Source organism: Microcaecilia unicolor, chromosome 11 (assembly GCF_901765095.1).
Source record: "Microcaecilia unicolor chromosome 11, aMicUni1.1, whole genome shotgun sequence".
Classification (NCBI taxonomy): Eukaryota; Metazoa; Chordata; class Amphibia; order Gymnophiona; family Siphonopidae; genus Microcaecilia; species Microcaecilia unicolor.
The window spans coordinates 92,729,306-92,755,765 of NC_044041.1; the positions used below are offsets into that span (position 1 = coordinate 92,729,306).

Genomic DNA, 26,460 nt, shown 5'->3' on the forward strand with positions numbered 1-26,460 from the left:
GATTCGTTTTAAATTTACCATACTGCAGCTTCATCGCATACCCCCTTGTCCTAGTATTTTTGGAAAGCGTAAACAGACGCTCAACATCGACCCGTTCCATTCCACTCATTATCTTATAGACCTCTATCATATCTCCCCTCAGCCGCCTTTTCTCCAAGCTGAAGAGCCCCAGCCTCTTCAGCCTATCCTGATAGGGAAGTCGTCCCATCCCCTGTATCATCTTTGTCGCCCTTCTCTGCACCTTTTCCAATTCCACTATGTCTTTTTTGAGGTGCGGTGACCAGATTTGAACACAATACTCGAGGTGCGGTCGCACCATGGAGCGATACAACGGCAGAATAATATCCTTATTTTTGTTTTCAATCCCTTTCCTAATGATACCCAACATTCTATTTGCTTTCCTAGCCACAGCAGCACATTGAGCAGAAGTTTTCAACGTATCATCAACGATGACACCTAGATCCCTTTCTCGGTCCGTGACTCCCAACGTTGAACCTTGCATGACGTAGTTATAGTTTGGGTTCCTCTTTCCCACATGCATCACTTTGCACTTGTTCACATTAAACGTCATCTGCTCTTAAGTTAAACTCTGGAACTTGTTGCCGGAGGATGTGGTAACAGCAGTTAGCATATCTGGGTTTAAAAAATGTTTAGACAAGTTCCTGGAGGAAAGTCCATAGTCTGCTATTGAGACTGACATGGGGAAGCCACTGTTTGCCCTGGAATTGGTAGCATGGAATGTTACTACTCTTTGGGTTTCTGCCAGGTACTTGTGACCTGGATTGACCACTGTTGGAAACAGGATACTGGGCAAGATGGATCATTGGTCTGACCCAGTATAACTATTCTTATATTCTTATAGTGTGAGGAGTTGCATATATTTTCCTTTCTACGCTAGTATTCTGTAAAACAGGGGTCGTCAAACCCAGTCCTTGAGATCCACACCACAACCTAGCCTGGTTTTCAGGATTTCCACAAAGAATATGCATGAGACCTATTTACTGCTTCCATTGCACGTAAATTGATCTCATACATATTCATTGTGGAAATCCTGAAAACCAGGCTGAGTTGTGGACCTCGAGAACTGGACTTAAGAACCCCTGATAATGATAATCTGGTCTTATGTCCCACTAATGCCTCACAGTTCAAAGCATATAACATAATCACAAGAATAAAGAACTAGAGAAGATCATTACAATCGTGGATTTTGATGCAAGACAAATTTCTGAAACAGGAAACTTTTAACCCTTTTCCTGAAAATGAAGTATGACAGAGAAACGAAAAATGTCAGCAAGACCCTTCCAGAGTCTGGCTGCCTGGAAGACCAAAATTAATTCAATTAACTGTAGTCTCTTCTTCCCCCTAACCGAGGGGAAGACCACATCACACTTTCTTCTTGCCCTCTTGGCAGCAAGAAACTGGAAATGATCATAAAGGTAATTGGGTGCAAGTCCATGCATAAGTTTAAAAAGTAGCCAGGATAATTTGACAATTGCTCTGGCCTTGATGGGCAGCCAGTGCAGTTTTATAAAGCTGGGGATAATGTTATCAAATTTGGGTAAACTAAAGATCAAACAGTCTGCAGTATTTTGCAACCCAGATATGTGAGATTACAATAGTCTAATTGGGAGAATAAAAGTGCCTGTGTTAAAAGTTTAAATTGATCAATTTCAAAGTAACTTCAAATACATCACAGTTTTGTCATTAAGAGAGAGGATTTCTAAAGTAAAGAGGAAACGTGATTCTTCTCGAAAAGGGCACAGTCAACTTAGACAACCAAAATCTTAATAACCGGAGAGAATTCAAAAATAGCCTGATTGATACAAATTGCCTTAGAGGAATATTCTCTGGTTTAGTATCAAAACATAGGTAGGTACCTAGTTTCCTTTATAGTATTCACTCCAGATAGGTGCCTTCTGGGTGCCTAAATATAGGTGTCCCTTTATAAAATTGCCCTCCACATGCTGACAGTGGGATGGGGACATAAGGTTGAGCTCAGCCTTGGGCATATATACGCTTATCAGATGGCTCTGTGTCATTGGGGATAGGCTGAGCCACTCCTGGTTTTATCCTCATTGTACTCAATGCCTCTGCTCGATAATGCCACCAACGACCTGGGCAAAACCCACAAAACTTCTAAAAATAATGTATTGGAAGGAACAAATCTTCAGTGTGAAATGTGAATCTGGTTCCATCTGGATAACTATTCTCTTATTCAGCACTGAAATGATATACGGCCATCAGAACGAGGTTTCTCTCTGGGGCTCATGCTACGTTTGATTTCTTGTACATTTTAGGAGCTGTTGAACCGGCAAAATGTTACAGGATTGCAGCATACAGCCGTCAAAAGGAAAGCTGGTCATCATTGGGGTCTGTATATTATCTAAAACGTAAGTTTAAATCATACTTCTCTGGGGAGTAGGGACTGAAAGACAGTTATTAACACTAGTACAGCTCTTGGTATGACAACCAACTCCCATTTGGTGAAATTTCTCCATATATTCCCCCCCCCAAAAAACACACACATAAGGGTAATTTTCTAAAGCAGTTTCCACACACGTGATAACCAAACTTTATTGGCTATGGGGCTCATTTTCGAAAGAGAAAAACATCCAAAAAGTGTCATAAAGCACCGTTTGGACATTTTTCTTCTCAAAAAGTCCAAATTGGTATTTTCGAAACCTTTTATTCAGATGTTTTTCTATACTGTTTGTCTGCGGTGTGTCCAGATCTGAAGGGGGTGTGTTGGGACGTGCTAAGGGCGGGATTTGGGTGTTCCTTAGACTTTTTCAGCCATAATGGAACAAAACAAAACTAAAAGTAAGACATATTGAGCTAGACCTGTTTTAATAATGAATAAAGCACAAAAAGGTGCCCTAAATAACCAGATGACCACTGGATGGAATCAGGGATGACCCCCCAATACCCCCCAGTGGTTGCCAAGCCCCTTCCACCCTCCAAAAATGTGAATAAAAATATGACTTACCAGCCTCTATGACAGCCTCAGATGTTATAGCTAGGTCTATTAGAGCAGCATGCAGGTCCCCGAAGTAGTGTAGTGGTGGGTGGAGTGCACTGTAGACAGAGGGAGCCAGGCCCAGTGGTGTGCTGGAGCCGACTCGCAGCAGCTCGCAAGAGCTGGTTAAATTTTTAAAGCTCTTGCGAGCCGGTTGTTCTGGCAGGCGAGCTGGCTCCCAGGGGCGGCGCAACCCGGCAGTAAGTGAGGTAAGTATGGCAGGAGGGCGCCACAAGCCATGCTTACCTCACCTCCCACCGCTCTGGGGGGTTTAAATAGTTGATTTACCACCGTCGCAGCAGCCGCAGTGAAAGCCCGTCTCTAGTCTTCCCTTCGTTCCCGTCAGTGTCTTGCCTTCTTCTGACATCATTTCCTCTTTCCGCGAGGGCGGGACACTGACAGGAAATGAAGGGAAGGCTAGAAACGGGCTTTCACTGCAGCTGCTGCGACGGAGGTAAATCAACGATTTAAACCCCCCAGGACAGCAGGAGCAAAAAGAGGGATGTTGGAGGGAGAAGCAGGAGGGCAGGGGAGAGAGGAGCATCGAAGCCATTGATGGATATGGATGGGAAGGCAGGGCCCAGGGAGAGAGGAGAACTTGCTGGACATGGAGGGGAGGGGAGGGCAGGGGAGAGAGGACAGCTGCTGGATATGGATGGATGGAGGGGGCAGGGGAGAGAAGAGAATCACTGGGTATGGATGGCTGGAGGGGGACGGTGGATAGAAGAGAATCGTTTGGTATGGATGGCTGGAGGGGGGCAGGGGAGAGAAGAGAATCGCTGGGTATGGATGGCTGGAGGGGGGCAGGGGAGAGAAGAGAATCGCTGGGTATGGATGGATGGATGGAGGGCAGAGGAGAGGACAGTTGCTGGACATGGGTGGATGGAGGGGAGGGCAGGGGAGAGGACAGTTGCTGGACATGGGAGGATGGAGGGGAGGGCAGGGGAGAGGACAATTGCTGGACATGGGTGGATGGAAGGGAGGGGAGAGGAGAGTTGCTGGACATGGGTGGATGGAGGGGAAGGCAGGGGAGAGATGAGGGTTGCTGGACATGGGTGGATGGAGGGGAGGGCAGGGGAGAGAGGAGGGTAGCTGGACATGGATGGATGGAGGGGAGGGCAGGGGAGAGAGGAGAGTTTCAGGATAGGGATGGAGGGGAGGGCTGGAGAAATTGTGGACATGGATGGAGGGGAGGGAAGACAGGAAGAAGATGCACATGGATGGAGGGGAAGGGAGAGAGAGAGAGAAGAAATGCTGTACATCAATGGAGGGGAGGGAACAGAGAGGAAGTGAGATGAACATGAATGGAGGGGAGAAAGGAGAAATGCTGGACATGGATGGAGGAGAGGGAAGGGAGAGAGAAGAAATGCTGGACATGGAGAGAAGAGAGAGGAAGGAGATGAGATGAAGGAAAAGGAAGAGAGGAGAAAAACTGCACATGAATGGAGAAAATGGGAAGAAGCTGGATCCACTAGACAATCAAGTCTGCAGAGGACCAGAAATGAAGAAGAAAGGAGGAAAGAAAAGAAATAAATGGAAAGGAAGCCCTGGAAACAGAGGGAACAGATAGAGAGCAGCAGAATCAGATACTGAGCCAGCATGATGAGAAAAACAAAGTCACCAGACAACAAAGGTAGAAAAAATTATTTTCATTTTAGTGTTTGGAATATGTCCACTTTGAGAATTTACATCTGCTAAAGGGCCCAAAAAAGAGCACTATTCAATGATAGAGACTGGCTACTTACTCCGAGGAACAAGGCTCAGGACTCAAGAATCAACTGTATTTTGAAGTATACTAAACAATCAGAAAGAGTAGCAGCTACAGGGCCGTGCCGATGCGGTAAGCGAGGTAAGCGCCGCAGGGGGACGCCCACCTCTGGAGGGCGCCGCCGCGGTGCTTACCCTCGCCCCACGCCGCAAAGGCCTTTAAATATTTCACCTGGGTCGCAGCAGCGTCAGTGAAAGCGCTGCCGACCAGCAAGGGCGGGGCGGTGGGGGCGGTCAGCCCCGAGTGTCATAAAAAAGGGGGTTGCCGCCGCTCCCGCTGCTCTTCTTCCTGGCAGCCCCTCCCCCGCACCAGCCCTTTAAAATAAATTGCCGACGCGAATAGCGAGCGCAGCACCTCGTGTGCAAGTAAAAGAAGCGGATCCGATCATCTCATTGGGCCTTCCCTCACTGTCCCGCCCTCCTCTGACGCAACTTCCTATTTCCTCTAGGGCGGGACAGTGAAGGAAGGCCCAATGAGATGATCGGATCCGCTTCTTTTACTTGCACACGAGGTGCTGCGCTCCCTATGTATCGCGTCGGCAATTTATTTTTAAAGACCGGGTGGCAGGGAGAAGACGAGGCAGGGTGAGGGTGGGGGACAGATGGGGTGAAGGTGGGGGGGGACTCGGATAGCAGAAGGGACTGGGTGGGAGACAGATGGGGTGAGGGGGACTCGGATGGGCAGAAGGGACTGGGTGGGAGACAGATGGGGTGAGGGTGGGGGGCACTTGGATAGCAGAAGGGACTGGGTGGGAGCCAGATGGGGTGAGGGGGACTCGGATGGGCAGAAGGGACTGGGTGGGAGACAGATGGGGTGAGGGTGGGGGGCACTTGGATAGCAGAAGGGACTGGGTGGGAGACAGATGGGGTGAGGGTGGGGAGCACTTGGATAGCAGAAGGGACTGGGTGGGAGAAAGATGGGGTGAGGGGGACTCGGATGGGCAGAAGGGACTGGATGGGAGACAGATGGGGTGAGGGTGGGGGGCACTTGGATAGCAGAAGGGACTGGGTGGGAGCCAGATGGGGTGAGGGGGACTCGGATGGGCAGAAGGGACTGGGTGGGAGACAGATGATAGGGTGAGGGTGGGGGGCACTTGGATAGCAGAAGGGACTGGGTGGGACACAGATGGGGTGAGGGGGACTCGGATGGGCAGAAGGGACTGGGTGGGAGACAGATGGGGTGAGAGTGAGGGGCACTTGGATAGCAGAAGGGACTGGGTGGGAGCCAGATGGGGTGAGGGGGACTCTGATGGGCAGAAGGGACTGGGTGGGAGACAGATGGGGTGAGGGTGGGGGGCACTTGGATAGCAGAAGGGACTAGGTGGGAGACAGATGGGGTGAGGGGGACTCGGATGGGCAGAAGGGACTGGGTGGGAGATAGATGGGGTGAGGGTGGGGGGCACTTGGATAGCAGAAGGGACTGGGTGGGAGCCAGATGGGGTGAGGGGGACTCGGATGGGCAGAAGGGACTGGGTGGGAGACAGATGGGGTGAGGGTGGGGGGCATTTGGATAGCAGAAGGGACTGGGTGGGAGACAGATGAGGTGAGGGGGACTCGGATGGGCAGAAGGGACTGGGTGGGAGACAGGGTGAGGGTGGGGGGCACTTGGATAGCAGAAGGGACTGGGTGGGAGCCAGATGGGGTGAGGGTGGGGGTGAGGGTGGGGGGGCACATGGATAGCAGAAGGGACTGGGTGGGAGACAGATGGGGTGAGGGGGACTCAGATGGGCAGAAGGGACTGGGTGGGAGACAGATGGGGTGAGGGGGACTCGGATGGGCAGAAGGGACTGGGTGGGAGACAGATGCTTTAGGATATAGTATTTTAGCTGTGTTAATAAATGTTTATAAATAGAACATGTAAATAAGGTAATCTTTTTATTGGACTAATTTTAATACATTTTGACTTAACTTTCAGAGAACAAAACCCCTTCCTCAGATCAGGATAGGATACTGTAACAGCACTATACTGTATTGACCTGAGGAAGGAGATTTTGGCCTCTGGAAGTTAAATGTATTAGTCCAATAAAATGGTATTATTTTATTTTCTGTATTTGTTTTATTTCTATTTGTTAATTTGTAAAGTGGTGATTGGTATTTGTTAGTTTTTTCAAATTTACATCTGCTGTCTTTATATTTTGCACAGTACTAGGAGACATTTTCTGTTTCTGTGGCGTTGCATTGTATGCAGAGTCTGGCATTGGGGGTTCAGTTTAATTTTTGTCTAAATAGAAAGTTTATGATTACTTATTCTATAGTGGATTAGGGTGTATCTGTGTTTGTGAAAAAGACATGGCTTTCAGTTGGCATTGACTGTGCAGGATCGACGATCTGTACTATTCTGTCTGGTTTCGTTTTACAATAGGTGAATTGATGTTCTAGTGCTTAAGATGCTTTCCTTTTCCTTGTGTGACTCATAGAAACGACTGCTTATGGTATGGTAAAATTGCTCTATAGGTCGTGTTTTGTATTCTCGGTATGCCTAGTACTGGATTTGGGGGGGGGGGGGGGGGTGTTAAAAAAATGACCGGCCCCGGGTGTCAACTACCCTAGCTACGCCACTGCTGCCGACGTCTCCCTTCCCTTGCACTCGTTGGTTCCCTCAGTGTCCCGCCTTCTTCTGACGTCAGAAGAAGGCGGACACTGAGGGAACCAAGAGCGCAAAGGGAAGGGAGATGTCGGCAGCGCTCCGCTTTCACTGACGCTGCTGCGACCAGAAGTAAAAGATTTAAAGGCCCCAGGGCGCGGAGGGAAGGGCAGAGAGGCATGGATGGGAGGGCAGAGAGGCATCGATGGGAGGGCAGGGCCCAGGGAGAGGACAAATTGCTGGAAAGGGAGGGGAGAGAGGATTGCTGGCTATGGATGGAGGAGGGAAGGGCAGAGAGGGACAAGGATGGACATGGGGGCCCAGGGAGAGGACAAATTGCTGGAAATGGAGGGGAGGGGAGAGAGGAGGATTGCTGGCTATGGATGGAGGAGGGAAGGGCAGAGAGGGACAAGAATGGACATGGATGGGAGGGCAGGACCCAGGGAGAGAGGAGAAATTGCTGGAAATGGATATAGAGCAAGAAATGAAGAAGAAAGGAGAAAAGTAAAGAAATAAATGGAAAGGAAGCCCTGGAAATGGAGTTAAGAGGACAGATAGCAGCAGAATCAGATACTGGACCAGCATGATTGAAAAAAGAAAGTCACCAGACAACAAAGGTAGAAAAAAATCATTTTATTTTCATTTTAGCATTTGGAATATGTCCACTTTGAGAATTTACATCTGCTATCTTATTTTGCAATGTATACCAATTTGTTTCTAAGAATATTGCTGACAATTCCTTTCAGTGTGGCAAGTGGTGAGCGATCATTTTCATGGGGGGGGGGGCGTGATCATTTTCACGGGGGGGGGGGGGGGGGGGGGGGGCGCCAATTGATAGTCTGCAGGGGGGCGCCAGAGACCCTAGGCACGGCCCTGAGCAGCTATAATTAAAAAACATTGGAGGATACTACAAACGCATGATGTATTCAAAGAGCAAAGACTCATGGTATCATGTACTAGAAACACCAACTTGCAAGACACATTATGCAGTTCGGATGTGTGATCTAGGAGGGAGAAAGTTTCGGGTTACCATAAAAAATGTGGTAAGTGTTGCATATGCCCTAACATCATTGAGGGGTCTTTATTGATCTGGCAAAATGGTCAACAGAGAATAACAGTTAGAGGTAATTCAGACTGTGACTCCATAAACGCGATCTATGCATGCAGATGTCCATGTAGTAAATTATACATCGGGCACACATCTCGAAAGTACACTAAAGAACGGAAGCACCGATGGCACAACACTGCATGAATATGGGACACACGTTTGATCAAATGGGTTTCATGGAGATAGACATGATACAAAAGGGTAAGAGAGGGGGGGATGTTAAAAAACAGCTCTGGCAAAAGGAGCAGAGATTCATTTTTCAATACAACACCATCGCACCACAGGGCATGAATAAAAACATTGAGTGGAAAGCATTTTTTTAGTAGAGGATAGCCCTTTAAGCTAAGGCGGGTTGGTGATTGGTTGGTAACTAGGGAAGGCGTTTATTCAAAAACCGCGGCCATCTTGGAGCAAGAAATCATCCGTGGATAATGCTTGGTTGAAATTTTCCTTCCTGAAGCAGCAATAGTAGTTTGCGAAACGAGACGTTAACGAGACGTTGAAGGAGGAGAAACAAAGGATTTGGATAGTAAAATATATCCACTGGGAGAGAGCACATTAGAACGTGGTAGCCGGTATGAGCAATTGATGGTAGCAGCTTCAGAAGGCTAGCTGTGGAGAAATACAACACAACATAACAACAAAATAATATATTGCAAGCAGAGTCACAGAACATAGAATAAGATAAGTGTATGGCTGGCTATGAGTTAATGGAAAAGCCTAATGGTAGAACTTTCAAACTAGTGGTTAACATTGGACATTTGGATATTTGAAATCATCGGTATAAAAGAAAGTCAGCGGTTGACAGATTTCAATTGATTTAAGAACTGAGTATTGTTCTCCCAGCATTGGTGTATATATACTACTCAGGACGTAAGGCTTATGGGCCAATGGTTTTTCTCCTATTTTGGAGTTTTTTACACTGGCTTATGAAGACTTGGTCCTATGAGGGTTGAAAAAAGAAATAGGACCAGTGATAAAACTAGCTCCAGTGATAGCGTTGGCGCTCATATACAAATACTGAGCAACCTTCAACTAATGGAGATTTGCCAAGCCTGGAAGCATTGAGGTCCATTTAGATAAATTAATAGAGATAAACACAAGCTGGGAGGAAAATACATATGTACCAACTGGCAAGAGTATTAAGAAATAGAATTTAAACCAGTGATTCCCGTAATTTAGATTGTGTTATGGTATACTTCTTGCAATGTCAACACAATACGTAATAGAACATTATAATTGATAGTGAAGGGTAAGGCAAAGTTGTAACATATAGACGGGTAAGAAAGTAGGAAGAGTTAGAAAGTAAGGTGACTGATTTGAAGAAAGTTGCACATGAGGTCAGAGAGATGGTTAAATATTATCTCAGCTAGGGTAGGAGTGGATAAACATGTCCCGCTGCAGTATGTGCAGGCCGAGTCACTCCTTGTGTGAGTGAGACTAACAAGTTAGTTACTTCTTCCATTAAAGGCCTGGTTGAAGAGCCAAACTTTCACCTGCTTCCTGAAGTAGACATTGAGGCATATTTTCAAAGCACTTTGGGAGGCTAAGTTCCATAGGTTTCTATGGAACTTTGGGAGGCCAAGTGCTTTGAAAATGAGCTTGATAGTCTTATGTTCAACGGAGCCTTTCAGGCAATGCATTCCAGAGTGTGGGGGCTAATGTCTTTTGGAGAAGGTGTGGTTAGTGAAAGTCCTTGGGAAGACTTTAGTGTCTTTGGCGGTGTGTGGAGGATCAGCCTATTCTTCAGGTACTCAGGGCCATTTCCTTTCAGGGGCCTTGAAGATCAGACATAGAGTTTTAAATTTAGCCTTGTATTGTACTGGTAGCCAATTAAAGTTTTTGCAAAAATGGTGTGATGTGGTCACGTCGCTTGCAACCTTCTCTGAGTCTTGCTGCTGCATTTTGAATCAACTGGAGCTGGTGCAGGCCCTTTGTAGTCAGACCAGATAACCTCACAATCAGCGAGACTTTCACACCCACTTCCTCATAGGTCTAGTGGAAAGTTATCTTAGAAAATGTTAAAATGTTAATGTTTAACTTAAGGATTGTATTTTAATTCTAGTGCATCAATTTATCTACTTTTTGATTTTTTTCATCCCTTAAGGAATCATAATCTTAATGATACTCTACTCATCTTGCTGATGAAATTCTTTCTGCCGGTCATAAGCATGGCTTTTTTTGAGGGGGTACTGAGTACCTGCACCTTTTCCATTGTCTGCTAAAATTGACCCATGGAACCCAAGTTTTAATGAAAGAGCTCAGGCTCTACACACCAATTCTGTCTTGTCATAGATTCTATGACTGGTTGCAGGTGGCCTGGATATTATGGGGTGGGTCCCTCCGTTATTACCCCACTCCTAAAGGGTGGCCTAGCATTTGAGTACCGGCACCTTTTTTGCTAGAAAAACAACACTGGTCATAAGTCTTGCTGATTGTAAGGTTATCTTTCAGTGAGGGGCACCACTGAGCTCTGTGGTTATAATTGACGTTGAAGATCATATTAAAGCGACTGAGGATTGCACATGTGAAGCATATGGGCATACCTGGGGTGTAATTTGGGCACAGCTAGGGCAGAATTGCAATATACATGGGTATAATATTGCCTAGAACAAATATTGTTTTTGTAGCATGAGAAAAATACTGTGGACTTTAGATATTTGTGTTCACCCTGAAGAGCAATGGTGAAACAAACAAGACTGAATTGGACCCTTACCCTAGTGGGGAGCATTTAGATACCCATTTTGCATGGACATTCAAATCCCAATTTTATAAAGCTGGGACATAGACATCTAAAACTGCAGTATGTCTTCATGACAATGGGGCATGGCCTACACATGTTTTGGGCAGGACTAGGGAGGGGCCAAAATATGGATGTCCACCTCTGATTTCAGAAAAGGAAGGGATGTCTATGTCCAAAACGATGAACTTTGTTATTTAGTATCTGGCACGTCCAGATTACAGAAAGGTGCTCCGATTGACAAGTTGTCCCCTTAATTCCCCAGTGCCCCCTCATTTGAAACTGGAAAGGATACAGGGCTCTGTGACAGCTTCAGGAGCTATGAACGTTCAGGTGTTATTTTTAAAATTCTTAATAGACCTCCTGCAGCATGGAGGAGTAGCCTAATGGTTAGAGCAGTGGGCCAAAAACCAGGGGCCTCAGGTCCAAATCTCACTGTAGCTCTTTGTGATGCTTTAAAAAAAAATTTTTGAACCCTCCAGGGACAGAAAAATACTGTACCTGAATATAAACTACTTCAATAGCCTTAGGACTTGCAGGTTTCTTACATACCTTCAAGCCCAAAGTCTATGGAAGTGGTGTACATTCAGGTACAGTAGATACTTTTATTTTATTTTATAAAAGATTTTATTGACGGATAAAGGAATGGGTCTGTTTAGGTTTTCCCTACTATGTTTTTGATGATTGAGATTTATGATTTATGTGATTGTTATTGTTTGTGGAGTATTTTTTGATATTGTGAATGTTCTATACTGTAACCCGCTTTGATTTTAAAGCGGGATATAAATCCGTGAAATAAATAAATAAACGTTTCTGTCCCTGGAGGGCTCAAAATAAAGAAAAGAAAATCATAAAAAGCTGCAGCAGAATTTGAACCGGGGGTCCCCTGGTTCGCCGCCCACTGCTCTAACCATTAGACCACTCCCCCACTCCATGTGGAAATGTATGTGGCCATTTCACAACATGGACATTCCTATGTTGCCATAATAATGTCCAGGTCCCTTGTTTTGGGTTGATCATAGTTTGGATCTTTTAGTAGATGTTGATGCTGGACATCATCAGCATATGGACATCCATTTTGCATGTATTTTAGATCATGCTATATGTCGGCAGAGCCTGTTCTAAAATACCTGCACCAAGGGGGGGTTAGGGAGAGGGGGGATGGGGGGGAAGGGGGATCGGGGGGGGGGGGGGGGGAAATGGAAAACAAAATAAGTTTATAAAATATTGAAGTTCCAGAATGGTTACAGTGAGCGGTTAAAATGCAATGCAGTGAATTCTGTTGTGTTGGACTGGTCTGTAATGTGCGGTTCACTTTGTTTTATGTTTTTTTGATATTTGTATTAACTGTCAATAAAGACTTCATGCAAATAAAAAAAAAATACCTGCACCACCCGTGATGTACTGATCTGGACATCCTTATACTGAGTTGGATGTCCTTTCTAAAATATCCTGATGACTGGGTCAGGTTGAAGATCCTCAGGATCAAGTTGGGAAACAACTGGTCTATATAGATCACAGCTATAATACTCTTACAAGCCGGAAGAATTTCTATTGATCTGATGGCCAAGGTGAAAGTGCATTATAGCTGTCATCTTTCATGATTCAAAGCAGTGTCATTTTATCCTACGATGCAGGCCCAAAAAAGTTAAGCTGATGTGTTTGCTGTTCATCTTTTCACAGCTTCGAAAGACAGAGGGAGCAGCAACATCTCAGTGCTGAATATCACAGCACATTCGGCCACAGTGAGGTGGGATGGATCACTTCACAATGACTGTCCCAGCCTGTTATGGACCTGCTATGTTGTAAAATATGTCACCGAAAATGCCACCTCAAAAGGTGAACATGAACTTCCTGTGATTCTGCAGTTACACTGTGGAGATGTAGAAGTCACACCAGGCTTGGAGAAAACTGATTCTTTGCAGGCCATGAATTTTTTTTTCTTCAAACAATAAGATGTTTCCTAAAGGTGATGTTATATATGAGTTCTGAAGACCATACAGGTCCTCTCTGTGGACCTGACCCATAAAGTTGTCTGGGCTGGTTGTAGTGAGCCCGGCTTGTACATATCACAAAGTTCTGGATCTCTATAAACCATGTTCAATTGCCCAAACCTCGAGTAGAATAACTAGATAAGATGTTTGGATTTGTCGGTGCATAATTCATAAGTGGAGGAGTAACCTAGTGGTTAGTGCAGTGGACTTTGATCCTGTGGAACTGAGTTGGATTCCCACTGCAGCTCCTTGTGACTCTGGGCAAGCCACTTAACCCTCCATTGCCCCTGGTACAAAATAAGTACCTGAATATATGTAAACCGTTTTGAATATAGTTGCAAGAACCTCAGAAAGATGGTATATCAAGTCCCATTTCCCTTTCCCTATTTGAGATTCTACATGGAATGTTGCTGTTGCTACTATTTGAGATTCTGGAATGTTGCTACTATTGAGATTCTGTTGCTACTATTTGAGATTCTACATAGTACGTGCAGGACGTCAGACTCACAGAAACAGAAGCCTGCACGGCCTCGTTGCTGAACTGCAAGGGCAGGCTTCCACATGGAACGTTGCTAGTGGAGGAGTAGCCTAGTGGTTAGTGCAGTGGACTTTGATCCTGGGGAACTGAGTTCAATTCCCACTACAGCTCCTTGTGATTCTGGTGAAGTCACTTAACCTTCCATTGCCCCTGGTACAAAATAAGTACCTGAATATATGTAAACTGCTTTGAATGTAGTTGCAAGAACCTCAGAAAGGCAGTATATCAATTTCCATTTCCAAAAGTCTATGTGGAAATATGATAGAATAGGAGGTCATCTTAGAAAACATTTTTACATGTACCCATGAAAAAGAGGCCTTCTTAAAATTATATGGCTGTATGTGTATAGTTCAGGAGTGGACTGAGGGTGGTCTGGGCATCTGGGCACTGAGGGTGGTCTGGGCCCGACCGCTGCCCAACTCCCCCCATTGAGGTGGCGATAAGGGCTCCCGCGCTAACCCAGTGGTAACCGAGCAGTGCACGGCAATGCCTGATTACTGCCAGGTTATCACCGCACAAGCCATTTCTGCGGGTTTTCTTTTTCCCCTGCAAATGGTGCGCGCTCGGGGCAGGACTACCATCGGTGGCCACGTTGGGCCAGCGGTAGTCCCGGAACATCGAGCAGTAAACCTGCATTGGGCTTACCGCTGCTGTATAAAAGGGCCCCTTAAATTGGATGCAAGCTTCAAGTGGCAACCAATGTAACCTTACCAGGCGTGGGGACACGATCATATTTTTGGGCTGAAAAGATCAGCCGAGCAGTAAGTGCTCCCCGTCACATGGCCACAGTTAAGGGTTATCTTACTGAATGGCTTTTTTTTTTTTTTGGGGGGGGGGGGGGGTCTTTTTACACGCTGTGGTAAAAAGGGCTCTGGCATGTGAAAGAACCCCTAAATGAAATCAACTTTCTATGATGAATGAGTTCCTTTCCTATTATTTGAGTAAAAATGCTTTTTTTGTAATCCTAATCAACTGTTTCTAGATATTCATTGCTGCCCTCCATTTACCTTTATTCTCTTGAGAACTATTTCTCTGCCAGTTTAAGGGTCATAAATAGGGTTCCCATATGTCCGGTTTTATCCCGACATGTCCTCTTTTTGAGGACATGGCCGGGCAACTGGGCGGGTTTTGCCAGCCTGACGTTTGTCCGGATTTCCGGACAAATGGGCAGGCTGGCGTGCGGGCCTAATGGTGTCCTATCCTAGCCTCCCCTCCCCTTACTCTACTGCCCTGGTGGTCTAGTGACCTCTTCGGGGCAGGAAAGAACCCCCTCTTTCCTGCCCAGAGCGCTGCCCTGCATTCTGTTCCCCTTGCAATGCTGAATGCTGACGGTCCTGGCATCGATTCAAAATGGCTGCCGAGAGTTGAAGCGGCCCTTAGGGGTGTGTGATGGGGGTGGGGTGAAAGGGGCGGGGTGATATGTGACAGGGGTGGGGTGGGGTGTTACAGGGCGGGGCATGTGTCCTCTTTTTTTTGGGGGGGGGGGGGGGACCAAATATGGTAACTCTAGTCATAAATAATCTCACAAATCTTTGATGTTACTGTCTAGCTCATCCTCTAGTTGTAGGTTGATATTCCCTAGTAAAAGGATGTTCTTAAAATTGATAGAGTATTTAAATAAAACATCATAAACATTGTCTCTAGCTTACAACCACTTCTTAGGGGTACAATAAAAGAAAAAGACACTTTTCAACCCCGGAAGCTTTCTCTCTGTGCAACACCCTGCTCCTGTATAGGCAGGATACTGCAGAAAGAAAGCTTCCAGGACCAGCAAGAGGCTAAGCTGCCTTGAGAGCTGACATCAGAAGGTTAGAGAACTGCAGCAGCAGCATGGGGAGGGGGGAGCGCGGAAGAAGTGAAAAATGCGCCAGACCGTGGAGAGGAGGGAAGGGAGAGAGACACCGGACTGCGCAGGTTGTGGTGCTGGACAGTATACACACTGCCACTGGGGGAGCCTGAGCCAAGAATGGGAGGGGGGCTGGGTCCCCGAGGCCCTCTCGTGACAATACCCCTGGTATGGGAAAATAAATGTAGCAGCTTAGCACAGATTTTCAGCACTAGTCTCAGAAATTAGGCTCATAAATCTAGGCAAGTGAATGGCAGGCCAAAATTTATATGCATAATTTGTAAACTCCTAAATTAAGGTAAGTATTCAGCTGAAAACATAGGCTCCTAACTTTGAATGAAAATAGAGCACAAATTTACAAGCCTAACATAGGAGTCTAAATTTAGGAGCTCAGGTTTTTTAAAAATATCAGGCCCTTCATTTTTAACCAAGATTTGCTCACCAAATCCATTACTTTTTTTAACAGGTCAAATGGCAAACACCTCTATGACATACTATACCCTAAAGGATTTGCTACCTGGAACAAAATACAACATTGAAGTCATTGGGCGGACAAAATATGGAGAAATGCTAAGCATTGGCCATCGACATTTTATGACTCAGGAGACTGGTAAAGTTGTAAATCACCTTTAAAAACATTGAGTGTAGTATTACGAGACTGGGAGACTGAGCATCCAAATGGCAGAAGATGTTTAATGTGAGCAAGTGCAAAGTGATGCATGTGGGAAAGAGGAGCCCAAACTATAGCTATGTGATGCAAGGTTATACATTGATTACACTGCCCAGGAAAAGGATCTAGGTGTCCTCGATGATATGTTGAAACCCTCTGCTCAGTGTGCGGTGGCGGCTAAGAAAGCAAATAGAATGTTAGGTATTATTAGGAAAGGAATGAAGTGGAGGTGTGGCCTAATGGTTAGTGTAGAGGGTTGCGAATCTGAGGAACTGGGTTAGAGTCCTGCTGCTGCCTGATGGTCGGCCATGGATTAAGATCCTGGGGAACCAGGTTCAATACCCTCTGCAGCTCTTTGTGACCCTGGGCAAGTCACTTAACCCTCCTGTAAAATGAAACTGTAAACCGCTTAGGAGTAAGTGGTATGTAAATTCTGAAATGAATGAATGGAAAACCACATTGAGAATTTTATAATGCCTTTGTATTGCTCCATGGTGTGACCACACCTCAAATACTGTGTGCAATTCTGGTCACCGCATCTCAAAAAAGATCATAGGCGTAGACTGGGGGGGGCGAGGGGGGGCAGTGCCCCCCCAAAACGACGCGAGGCGCTGCCGCGCCATTAGTTAAAAAAAAAAAAAAAAGTTTAAAAAAAAAAAAAAACACATGCAGGCACGCGCTCCTCTCCGTCCGATTGGCTTCCCTGCCCTCTCTATCTGCGTCCCGCCTTCCTCTGACGTCATTTCCTTTCGGGCGGGACGCAGACAGAGAGGGCAGGGAAGCCAATCGGACGGAGAGGAGCGTCTCCGTCTACTCCTCTCTCTTCCTCCCTCCCTCCCTCCGGCGCAGGCAGGCAGCAGTCTTTTCCAGCGTTCCTGGCAGCGGTAGCGTTGTACACGCTGCCTTTGGCTCTGCCCCAAAGCCTTCTCTTCAAGTTCCTGTTCCCGCATAGGTGGGAACAGGAACTTGAAGAGAAGGCTTCCGGGGCAGACCGAAGGCAGCGTGTATATCGCTACAGCTGCCAGGAACGCTGGAAAAGACTGCTGCCTGCGCCGGAGGGAGGGAGGGAGGGAGGAAGAGAGGGGGTAAACGGAGTCACCATCTTGGACCTCGCGCGGGGGGGGAGGGGTGGGGAGCAGAGGGAAGATGGATAGTACTGGGAGGGGTGGGGAGCAGAGGGAAGGAGCAGGAGATGGATGGGACTGGGAGGGTGGGAAGGAGCAGGAGATGGATGGGACTGGGAGGGTGGGAAGGAGCAAGAGATGGATGGGAGGGGTGGGTGGGGAGCAGAGGGAAGGACCAGGAATTGGATTGGACTGGGAAAGGAGGTGAGCAGAGGGAAGGAGCAGGAGATGGATGGGACTGGGAGGGGTGGGGAGCAGCGGGAAGGAGCAAGAGATGGTTGGGACTGGGAGGGGTGGGGAGCAGAGGGAAGGAGCAAGAGATGGATGGGACTGCGAGGGGTGGGGAGCAGAGGGATGGACCAGGAGATGGATGGGATTTGGAGAGGTCAGGCACAGCAGAGGGAAGGAGCAAGAGATGGATGGGACGGAGGGATGGTGAGCAGAGGGAAGGAACAGAAGATGGATGGGACTGGGAAGGGTGGGGAGCAGAGGGAAGGAGCAAGAGATGGATGGGACTGGGAGGGTGGGGAGCAGAGGGAAGCCTACTGGAAAGAAGACACTGCATAAAACAGAAGACACTGGGATCAAAGCGAATAGAAAAACTACATGATCAGACAACAAAGGTAAATAAAAGTTTATTTTATTCATAATTTATTAATTGAAATGTCAGCTTTTTGAAATGTGCATCTGTGATATTTTGCCTGTAAATTTCATTTCCTTCCTCCATATTAGCATATTCATTTGCATATGTATATATGCAAATGATATGCTAATATGCTCCGCCCATTTTTTGCCCCCCCAAATGAAACAGTCAAACTACGCCTATGAAAAAGATGTAGTGGAATTAGAAAAGGTACAGAGAAGGGTATTGAAAATGATAAAGGGAATGGGTCGACTTCCCTATGAGGAAAGGATGAAGTGGAGAAGAGGCAAAAAAACAGTAGAGGAGAAAAGAAAAGAACCTCTTGCAGATGGTGTCCAAAAATGCTTTATTTCAGTAGTCTTCAAGAACAACAAAGGAGAACCGACATGATTCGTGTTTCGGCCCTACTGGCCTGCATCAGGGGTCTGGTGAGATTTCATGTCATATACATTTCCAGAAAAGTCATCAAAGAAAGTCTCCACTCATGTTTCTGAATGAAAGCACTTGGACAACAGAATTCTGGCTAAAAACGCCGTATCGTGTTGGGTCTCCTTTGTTGTTCTTGAAGACTATTGAAATGAAGCATTTTAGGACACCATCTGTGAGAGGTTCTTTTCTTTTCTCCTCTACTGTTTTTTTGCCTGGTGCATTCTATCCATGGAGGTTTTTTCTTCTGTTTGTGACTAAAGTGGAGAAGAGACAACTGCTTAGTAAAAGGGCCCCTTAGTGAGGTAAAAGTTTGCTGGACTAAGTATGTCTTCACCCATTTATGAAAGGATAAAATATTATTGTTAATGTTTCGCATATCTCTTGGCAAGGCATTCCACAAACCTGATCCCATCATAGAAAACATTCAGATGTCCTTTTACCAAGCTGTGGAAAAAATTGCCCTGTGGTAGTGGCGGGGGTTGTTTTTCCCACGTGCCAGGGTCCTTTTTACCATAGCGGGTAAAAAACAGCAAAAACAAAATGGCTACGCAGTATGAAAACTCTTACCGCATGGCCATGCATCAGGGAGCCCTTACTGACACTCATTGAAGTGGTGGTAAGGGCTCCCATGGTAACCTGGTAGTGCTGACTGATTACCGCCAGGTTACCGCCGTGCTAACCATTTCCGGGGTTTTTTCCCTGGGAAATGATGCGTGCTCGACCCAGAACTACCGTCACGGCTGCATTGGGCTGGCGGTAGTCCCAGAATAGCAAGCGGTAAGCCCGCATTGGGCTTACTGCCGCTGTGTAAAAGGGCCCTCAATCATGCATCTAATCTTATCACTTTCAGAGTGGGCGCTTGCAATTGCTCTTGACTCTTGGAAGATGGATAAGGCACTAACATATTTGTCATACATTGAGGCAGGGGCGTATCTGAACTGCGGCGGTAGGGGGGGCCAGGGCCAGAGTGAGGGGGCACATTAAAGCCCCTCCCCCGCCGCCGCCGCCGCCATTGCCGATCCCCCTCCCCCCAGCCGCTGCCATTGCCAATCCCCCCCCTCCGTTGTTGTCGCCTACCTTCGCTGGCGGGGGACCCCAACCCCCGCCAGCCGAGGTCCGCGTCCTCCTGCCGCTGCCGGCTGCCATTAAAAGAATTCCGTCAGCTGGCGGGGGACCCCCAACCCCCGCCAGCCAAGCCGAGGTCCTTTCATTTCTTCTTCCAGTAAAGCTGGCGCCGAAAGTTTCTTCTGAGTCTGACATTGCTGCACGTTGTACGTGCAGGACGTCAGACTCAGAAACAGAATGAGCTCTGTTTCTGAGTCTGACGTCCTGCACATACAACGTGCAGCGACGTCAGACTCAGAAGAAACTTTCGGCGCCAGCTTTACTGGAAGAAGAAATGAAAGGACCTCGGCTTGGCTGGCAGGGGTTGGGGGTCCCCCGCCAGCTGACGGAATTCTTTTAACGGCAGCCGGCAGCGGCAGGAGGACGCGGACCTCGGCTGGCGGGGGTTGGGGTCCCCCGCCAGCGAAGGTAGGCGACAACAACGGAGGGGGAGGGTTGGCAGCGGTAGGGGGGTCCAGGGCGTAATCTGCGGGGGCCCAGGCCCCTGAGGCCCCACGCAGATACTCCCCTGCATTGAGGTGCTTCTTTATGTAACACCTTAAAGATCAATAATCCACATATATCTCAGGGGTGTAGCCAGACCTCGTGGTGGGAGGGGGCCAGAGCCTGAGGTGGGGAGGCAATTTTGGTCTGCCGCCCCCCCCCCACCCCCGCTGCCCTGCTGCTCCCCACGCACTGCTGCAGCAAATACCTTGGCTGGCGGAAGCCCATCCCCCACCAGCTGAAGCCTTGTCCAGCACCGGTCTCTGGCACTGCCATGTTGCCTGCCTGCTCTCTCTTCCCCCTCATGTTTCACTAAAAGGAGCTTGCAGGACGTGAGGTGGAAGAAAGAGCAGGGCAGGCAATGCAGCGGCGCCAGAGACCGGTGCTGCACATGGCTTCAGCTGGTGGGGGTTGGGGACCAGGGATCCAGAGGAAATTTGAGGGGCCCAGGCCCCCGTGGCCCCACGTAGCTACGCCACTGATATATCTTCTAAAGGACTTTCCAAGTCACCTAGGTCCCTTCCTTGGCTCACTCGTTAACCCTGATGCACATTTTATGATTATTACAACTTTGTTTTGCTGAAGTTGCTAAAAACCGTGTTTCTCCTAGATGATATATCGTCTGATTGGATTTCACTGGTCATAATTTTGGTCGTCATAATTTTGGTAATTGTTCTTATTGCCATTTGTTGCAGAAAACGGTGAGTACCTACATTCCCCTCTATTAGACTGCTATGGAATCTGTTACAAAGTGTCCCTCAAATAGAAAGACCCATTCCACAGCTTCTCTTAACTCTTCTTACATCACACTGAAAGATTCCTGAATTAGACAGTATAATCGCCAGCAAAAGCAATAACAGTGTGGAGTCAGGCAATGCCTTTTCTTCCAAACTGCAAAAGATGATGGCAGGGCGGACTGAAAGTGGTTGGGGGCAGTGGCGTAGCCAGAAGTCAATTTTTGGGTGGGCCAACAGGTTGGATGGGTGGGCACTAGACAGTGGTGTGCTGGTAAATGTTTAACAACAGGCTCTCTCCCCAGTCCACCACTGCGCCCCCCCCCCCCCCGTCCACCTGTGCACCTCCCCTCAAAATTGCAGAGCTGGCTATAGCCGGGGAGAGAGCCTGGGGGGTGGGGGAGGCAATGCATTACTCTCTCCAGGAAAAAAAACATTAAATGATCCCAGGTTCCAATCTCATTCATGTTTAATGTGGGATAAAATGCCATAAATAAGTAAATAAATAAATATAAACTTTTAATGTTGAGCACCTGATTCTCAAAGTGGACATGTTCCAATCATAATGAAAATAAAATGATTTTTTTTCTACCTTTGCTGTCTGGTGACTTTGTTTTTCTGATCATACTGGCCCAGTATCTGATTCTGCTGCTATCTGTCCTCTTTACTCCGTTTCCAGGGCTTCCTTTCCATTTATTTCTTTACTTTCCGCCTTTCTTCTTCATTTCTTGCTCTGGGTCCTCCGCAGACTTGACTGTCCAGTGGATCCAGCTTCTGCCTATTTTCTTTATCCATGTGCAATTTTCTCCTATCTTCCTTTTCCCTCATCTCCTTCCTCACTCTTCCCTCCCCTCCATCCATGTCCAGCATTCCTTCTCTCTCCCTTCCCTCTCCTCCATCCATATCCAGCAGCCTCCTCTCTCCTGCCCTTCCCTCCATCCATCCATGTCCAGCAACCCTCCTCTGCCCCCTGCCCTCCCCTCCATCCATCCATGTCCAGCAACCTTCATCTCTCCTCTTCCCTCCCCTCCATCCACCCATGTCCAGCAACTCTCCTCTCCCCTCCATCCATCCACAGCAATTCTCTTCTCTCCCCTGCCCCTATCCATCCATCCCCAGCAATTATGTTCTTGCCCCTGTTCCCTCCATCCATTCCCAGCAATTCTCCTCTCCCTTGCCCCCCACCTCCATCCATCCATCCATTCCCAGAAATTCTCCTCTCTCCCTGCCCCCACCTCCATCCATCCCCAGCAATTCTCCTCTCTCCCCTACCCCCCCACCTCCATCCATCCATCCATCCATCATCCCCAGCAATTCTCCTCTCCCCTGCCCCCCCACTCCATCCATCCATCCCCAGCAATTCTCCTCTCTCCCCTGCCCCCACTTCCATCCATCCATCCATCGCCAGCAATTCTCCTCTCTCCCCTGACCCCCACCTCCATCCATCCATCCATCCATCCATCCATCCATCCATCCATCCATCCATCCATCATCCCCAGCAATTCTCCTCTCTCCCCTGACCCCCACCTCCATCCATCCATCCATCCTCAGAAATTCTCCTCTCTCCCTTGCCCCCCACCTCCATCCATCATCCCCAGCAATTCTCCTCTCCCTTGCCCCCCCACCTCCATCCATCATCCCCAGCAATTCTCCTCTCTCCCCTGCCCCCCACCTCCATCCATCCATCCATCATCCCCAGCAATTCTCCTCTCTCCCCTGACCCCCACCTCCATCCATCCATCCATCCTCAGAAATTCTCCTCTCTCCCTTGCCCCCACCTCCATCCATCATCCCCAGCAATTCTCCTCTCCCTTGCCCCCCACCTCCATCCATCATCCCCAGCAATTCTCCTCTCCCCTGCCCCCCACCTCCATCCATCCATCCATCATCCCCAGCAATTCTCCTCTCTCCCCTGACCCCCACCTCCATCCTTCCATCCATCCTCAGAAATTCTCCTCTCTCCCTTGCCCCCCACCTCCATCCATCATCCCCAGCAATTCTCCTCTCCCTTGCCCCCCACCTCCATCCATCATCCCCAGCAATTCTCCTCTCTCCCCTGCCCCCCACCTCCATCCATCCATCCATCCATCATCCCCAGCAATTCTCCTCTCCCCTGCCCCCCACTCCATCCATCCATCCCCAGCAATTCTCCTCTCTCCCTTGCCCCCCACTCCATCCATCCATCCCCAGCAATTCTCTCTCCCCTGCCCCCACCTCCATCCATCCATCCATCGCCAGCAATTCTCCTCTCTCCCCTGACCCCCACCTCCATCCATCCATCCATCCTCAGAAATTCTCCTCTCTCCCTTGCCCCCCACCTCCATCCATCATCCCCAGCAATTCTCCTCTCCCTTGCCCCCCACCTCCATCCATCATCCCCAGCAATTCTCCTCTCTCCCCTGCCCCCCACCTACATCCATCCATCCATCATCCCCAGCAATTCTCCTCTCTCCCCTGACCCCCACCTCCATCCCGTGACTCTCCTCTCTCCCATCCATGTGTCCAGCGATTCTCCTTCACCCCCATGCATCCTTCCCTCCCATTCCACCTGCCCGCCCTCTCTCTGACGGCAGCGCTTCCCAGACGCTGCCTACCGCCGCCACGATCTACCTCCGAGTCCTCCCTCTGTCTCACTCTCAACAGCAGCAGCGGTAGCGATTCAAACACGCTGCCTCCTGCTTCTAACCCGGAAGCGTCTCCTCTGCAGAGGAGACACTTCCGGGTTAGAAGCAGGAGGCAGCGTGTTTGAATCACGATGCTACCGCTGCTGTTGAGACTGAGAGTGAGACAGAGGGAGGAAGTAGATCGTGGCGGCAGTAGGCAGCGTCTGGAAAGCGCTGCCGTCAGAGAGGAGGCAGTTGCAGGATCAGTGCTGCCTGCTCCCTCTGCTCCGCTGCTGGGTGGGCCTGAACCCAAACTGGGTAGGCCTAGGCCCATCCAGGCCCACCCGTGGCTACGCCCCTGGTTGGGGGCCCCCAGACAGTAAGGAGGAGGAGTTGCCTAAAGGCCAGTGCAGCGGGCCTTGAGCAGCTCCTCATGAACTTGGGCAAGTCACTTAACCCTCCATTGCCCCAGCTACAAAAGATTATGAGCCCCCTGGGGACAGAGAAAGTACCTGCATATGATATGAAACAAAAAAACAAAACAAAAAGGCACACAACTGCTTACAAAACAGTAGATAAAAAACAACAAAGCAGTGGAATCAAATGCATTTATTGGAACAATACCCTCTCCACCTCTCCAATGTGTTTTGATTCTCAATAATACAAGAAATCTCAATTCTTCAAAGGAGTGCATAAAATCATGCATATGTTCTACCAGTGGTTTTTCAAACATCTTGTTTTTTATGGCACTCTTATGTTCTGGAGAGGTGGAGAGGGTATTGTTCCAATAAATGCATTTGATTCCACTGCTTTGTTGTTTATTATCTCCTGCATATGATATGTACAGTACTACATGTACTAGTAGCACTATAGAAATGATGATTAGTAGTAGTAAGGATCATTGGGCCCTCCCCTGCCCACTGCCCCACCACCCCTCTCCCATACATCACAGCCCCACCACCACCACAGTTGCCACCCCCTCCCACAGATCCCTGCAAGTGGGCCCTACCTTAAAAGGACCTGGTGGTCTAGTGGCTTCCTCAGGGGCAGGAAAGAATCCCACTCATTCCTGCCCATCGCTGCTACTGTGCCTGGCACTGCCAATTTGTTTTCAAAATGGCTGCCGAGACTTCTCACAAGACTCGGCAATCTCACAAGACTGCCGCAGGAAGTCTTGGCAGCCATTTTTAAAACACGATGGCACCAGGCACAGGCAGAGTAGCGGCAGCAGGAATGGGATTCCTTCCTGCCCCTGCAGTGGTCACTAGATGACCAGGGTCTTTCAAGGTAGGACCATCGGGGAGGGCTGTAGTGTGCGGCATCGGTGGGTGACTGGGCAGAACCTCTGGGCCCCCTACAGCCTCTGAGCCCTTGGGCACTGCCCGGTTGCCTGAATGGTCAGTCCTTTCCTGGATGATGGTTTTCCATTACCTAGGGTTACCATATGTCTAGATTTACCCGGACATGTCCTCTTTTTGAAGACATGTCCGGGCAACCGGGCGGGTTTTGCCAATCTGCCCATTTGTCCAGATTTCTGGTCCAGAAATCCGGACAAACGGGCAGATTGCTAGCCTCCCCTCCCCTTACTTACTACTGCCCTGGTGGTCGTGACCTTTTCCGCCTTTGGGGCAGGAAAGAGCCCCCTCTTTCCTGCCCAGAGCGCTGCCCTGCATGCATCCTTCCTGTTATGGGTATTAATTAGCAACAATTTGGATTTACGCACATATTTTACTAAGTGCTATTCTATAAAGATGTATATATAAATCAGCGCACAACTGAAAAGGGGCATGGTCATGGGAGGAGCATGAGCAGGCCAGCAGCATTCATTAAAGATGTGCAGTATTATAGAATTCAGGGGATCCGTGCCTAATTTAGATGCAGGGATCTATACCAAGTGTAAATCCTCGCACCTAAAAGTTGGGCACGGATCCTGGTGAAATGTGCTATTCTATAAATGGCGTGCAACTCGACCCACCATTTATAGAATCAGCGTAGCACTGATTTTTGAGCGCCATATATAGACATAACTAGTAAAAAAGGCCTGTTTCTGACAAATGAAACGGGCGCTAGCAAGGTTTTGCTTGGAGTGTGTATGTTTGACACAGTGTGTTTGACATTGACTGTGTGTGTGAGAGAGTGAATGTGCGTGTGTGTGTGTGAAAGAGAGACTGTGTGTGTGAGAGAGAGAGTGAATGTGTGTGTGTGAAAGAGAGAGAGTGAGACTGTCTCCTCTGTCCCCTGCCCCCCTTCAGCCACTCAGCAATTCTCCTCTGTCCCCTACCCCCCCCCCCATCCTGCAATTCTCCTCTCTCCCCTGCCCCCCCCGTAGCCACCCAGGGATTCTCCTCTTTCCCTTGCCCCCCCCTGTAGCCACCCAGGGATTTTCCTCTCCGTTCCCTGCCCCCCTCCAGCTACCCAGCGATTCTCCCCTCTCCCCTGCCCCCCCCTCTCCAGCCACCCACCGATTCTCCTCTGTACCTGCCACCACGCCACCCCATGTCGCTGCCGCTCACCCCTCCACCCCCCCAAGGTCGCCACCGCTCCCCTCCAACCCCCCCATGTTGCTGCAGCCACTGCTCCCCCTCCCCCCTCTCTGTCCACCCAACAGACCTGCCAAGTCTCCAGCGACACAGGCGCAGCAGCTCCGATTTCTGGCCTCTGCTGCTTCAGCAGCAGCAGCGTCTGATACAAAAACATCATCAGCTGTTTTTACGAAGCAAGCACGGCACCACAGGCAGCCATCAGGATTGGCTCTGCAGCCCCTCCTCTCACATCGCTGCGCTCCTCCGGGGTTGTCCTCCAGGGGCAGTGACATGAGAGACGAGAGGAGGGGCTGTAAAGCCAACAGCCAATCCTGATGGCTGCCTGCGGTGCCGTGCTTGCTTCTTAAAAACAGCTGATGGTGTTTTTGTAGTGCCAGAAATCGGAGCTGTTGCCGCCTGTGTCCCTGGAGACTTGGCAGATCTGTTGGGTGGGTGGGCCTGGAGGGAAAGTGGCTGGGCAAACGGAGAGGGGGGAGCAGCTGCGACCTCGGGGAGGGGGAGCAGTGGCTGCGG

The 26,460-nt window shown here is 48.7% G+C and overlaps 1 protein-coding gene across 1 annotated transcript in view; it reads left to right on the forward strand.

Moving 5' to 3' along the window:
• IL12RB1 (interleukin 12 receptor subunit beta 1) overlaps positions 1-26,460 on the forward strand; it is a 91,592-nt gene that overhangs the window by 60,516 nt on the left and 4,616 nt on the right. The window contains exons 9-12 of the mRNA XM_030219926.1: positions 2,298-2,390; positions 12,899-13,054; positions 16,060-16,203; positions 20,678-20,768. Coding sequence (XP_030075786.1) covers positions 2,298-2,390; positions 12,899-13,054; positions 16,060-16,203; positions 20,678-20,768 — 484 coding nt within the window. The remainder of the gene's footprint in view (positions 1-2,297; positions 2,391-12,898; positions 13,055-16,059; positions 16,204-20,677; positions 20,769-26,460) is intronic.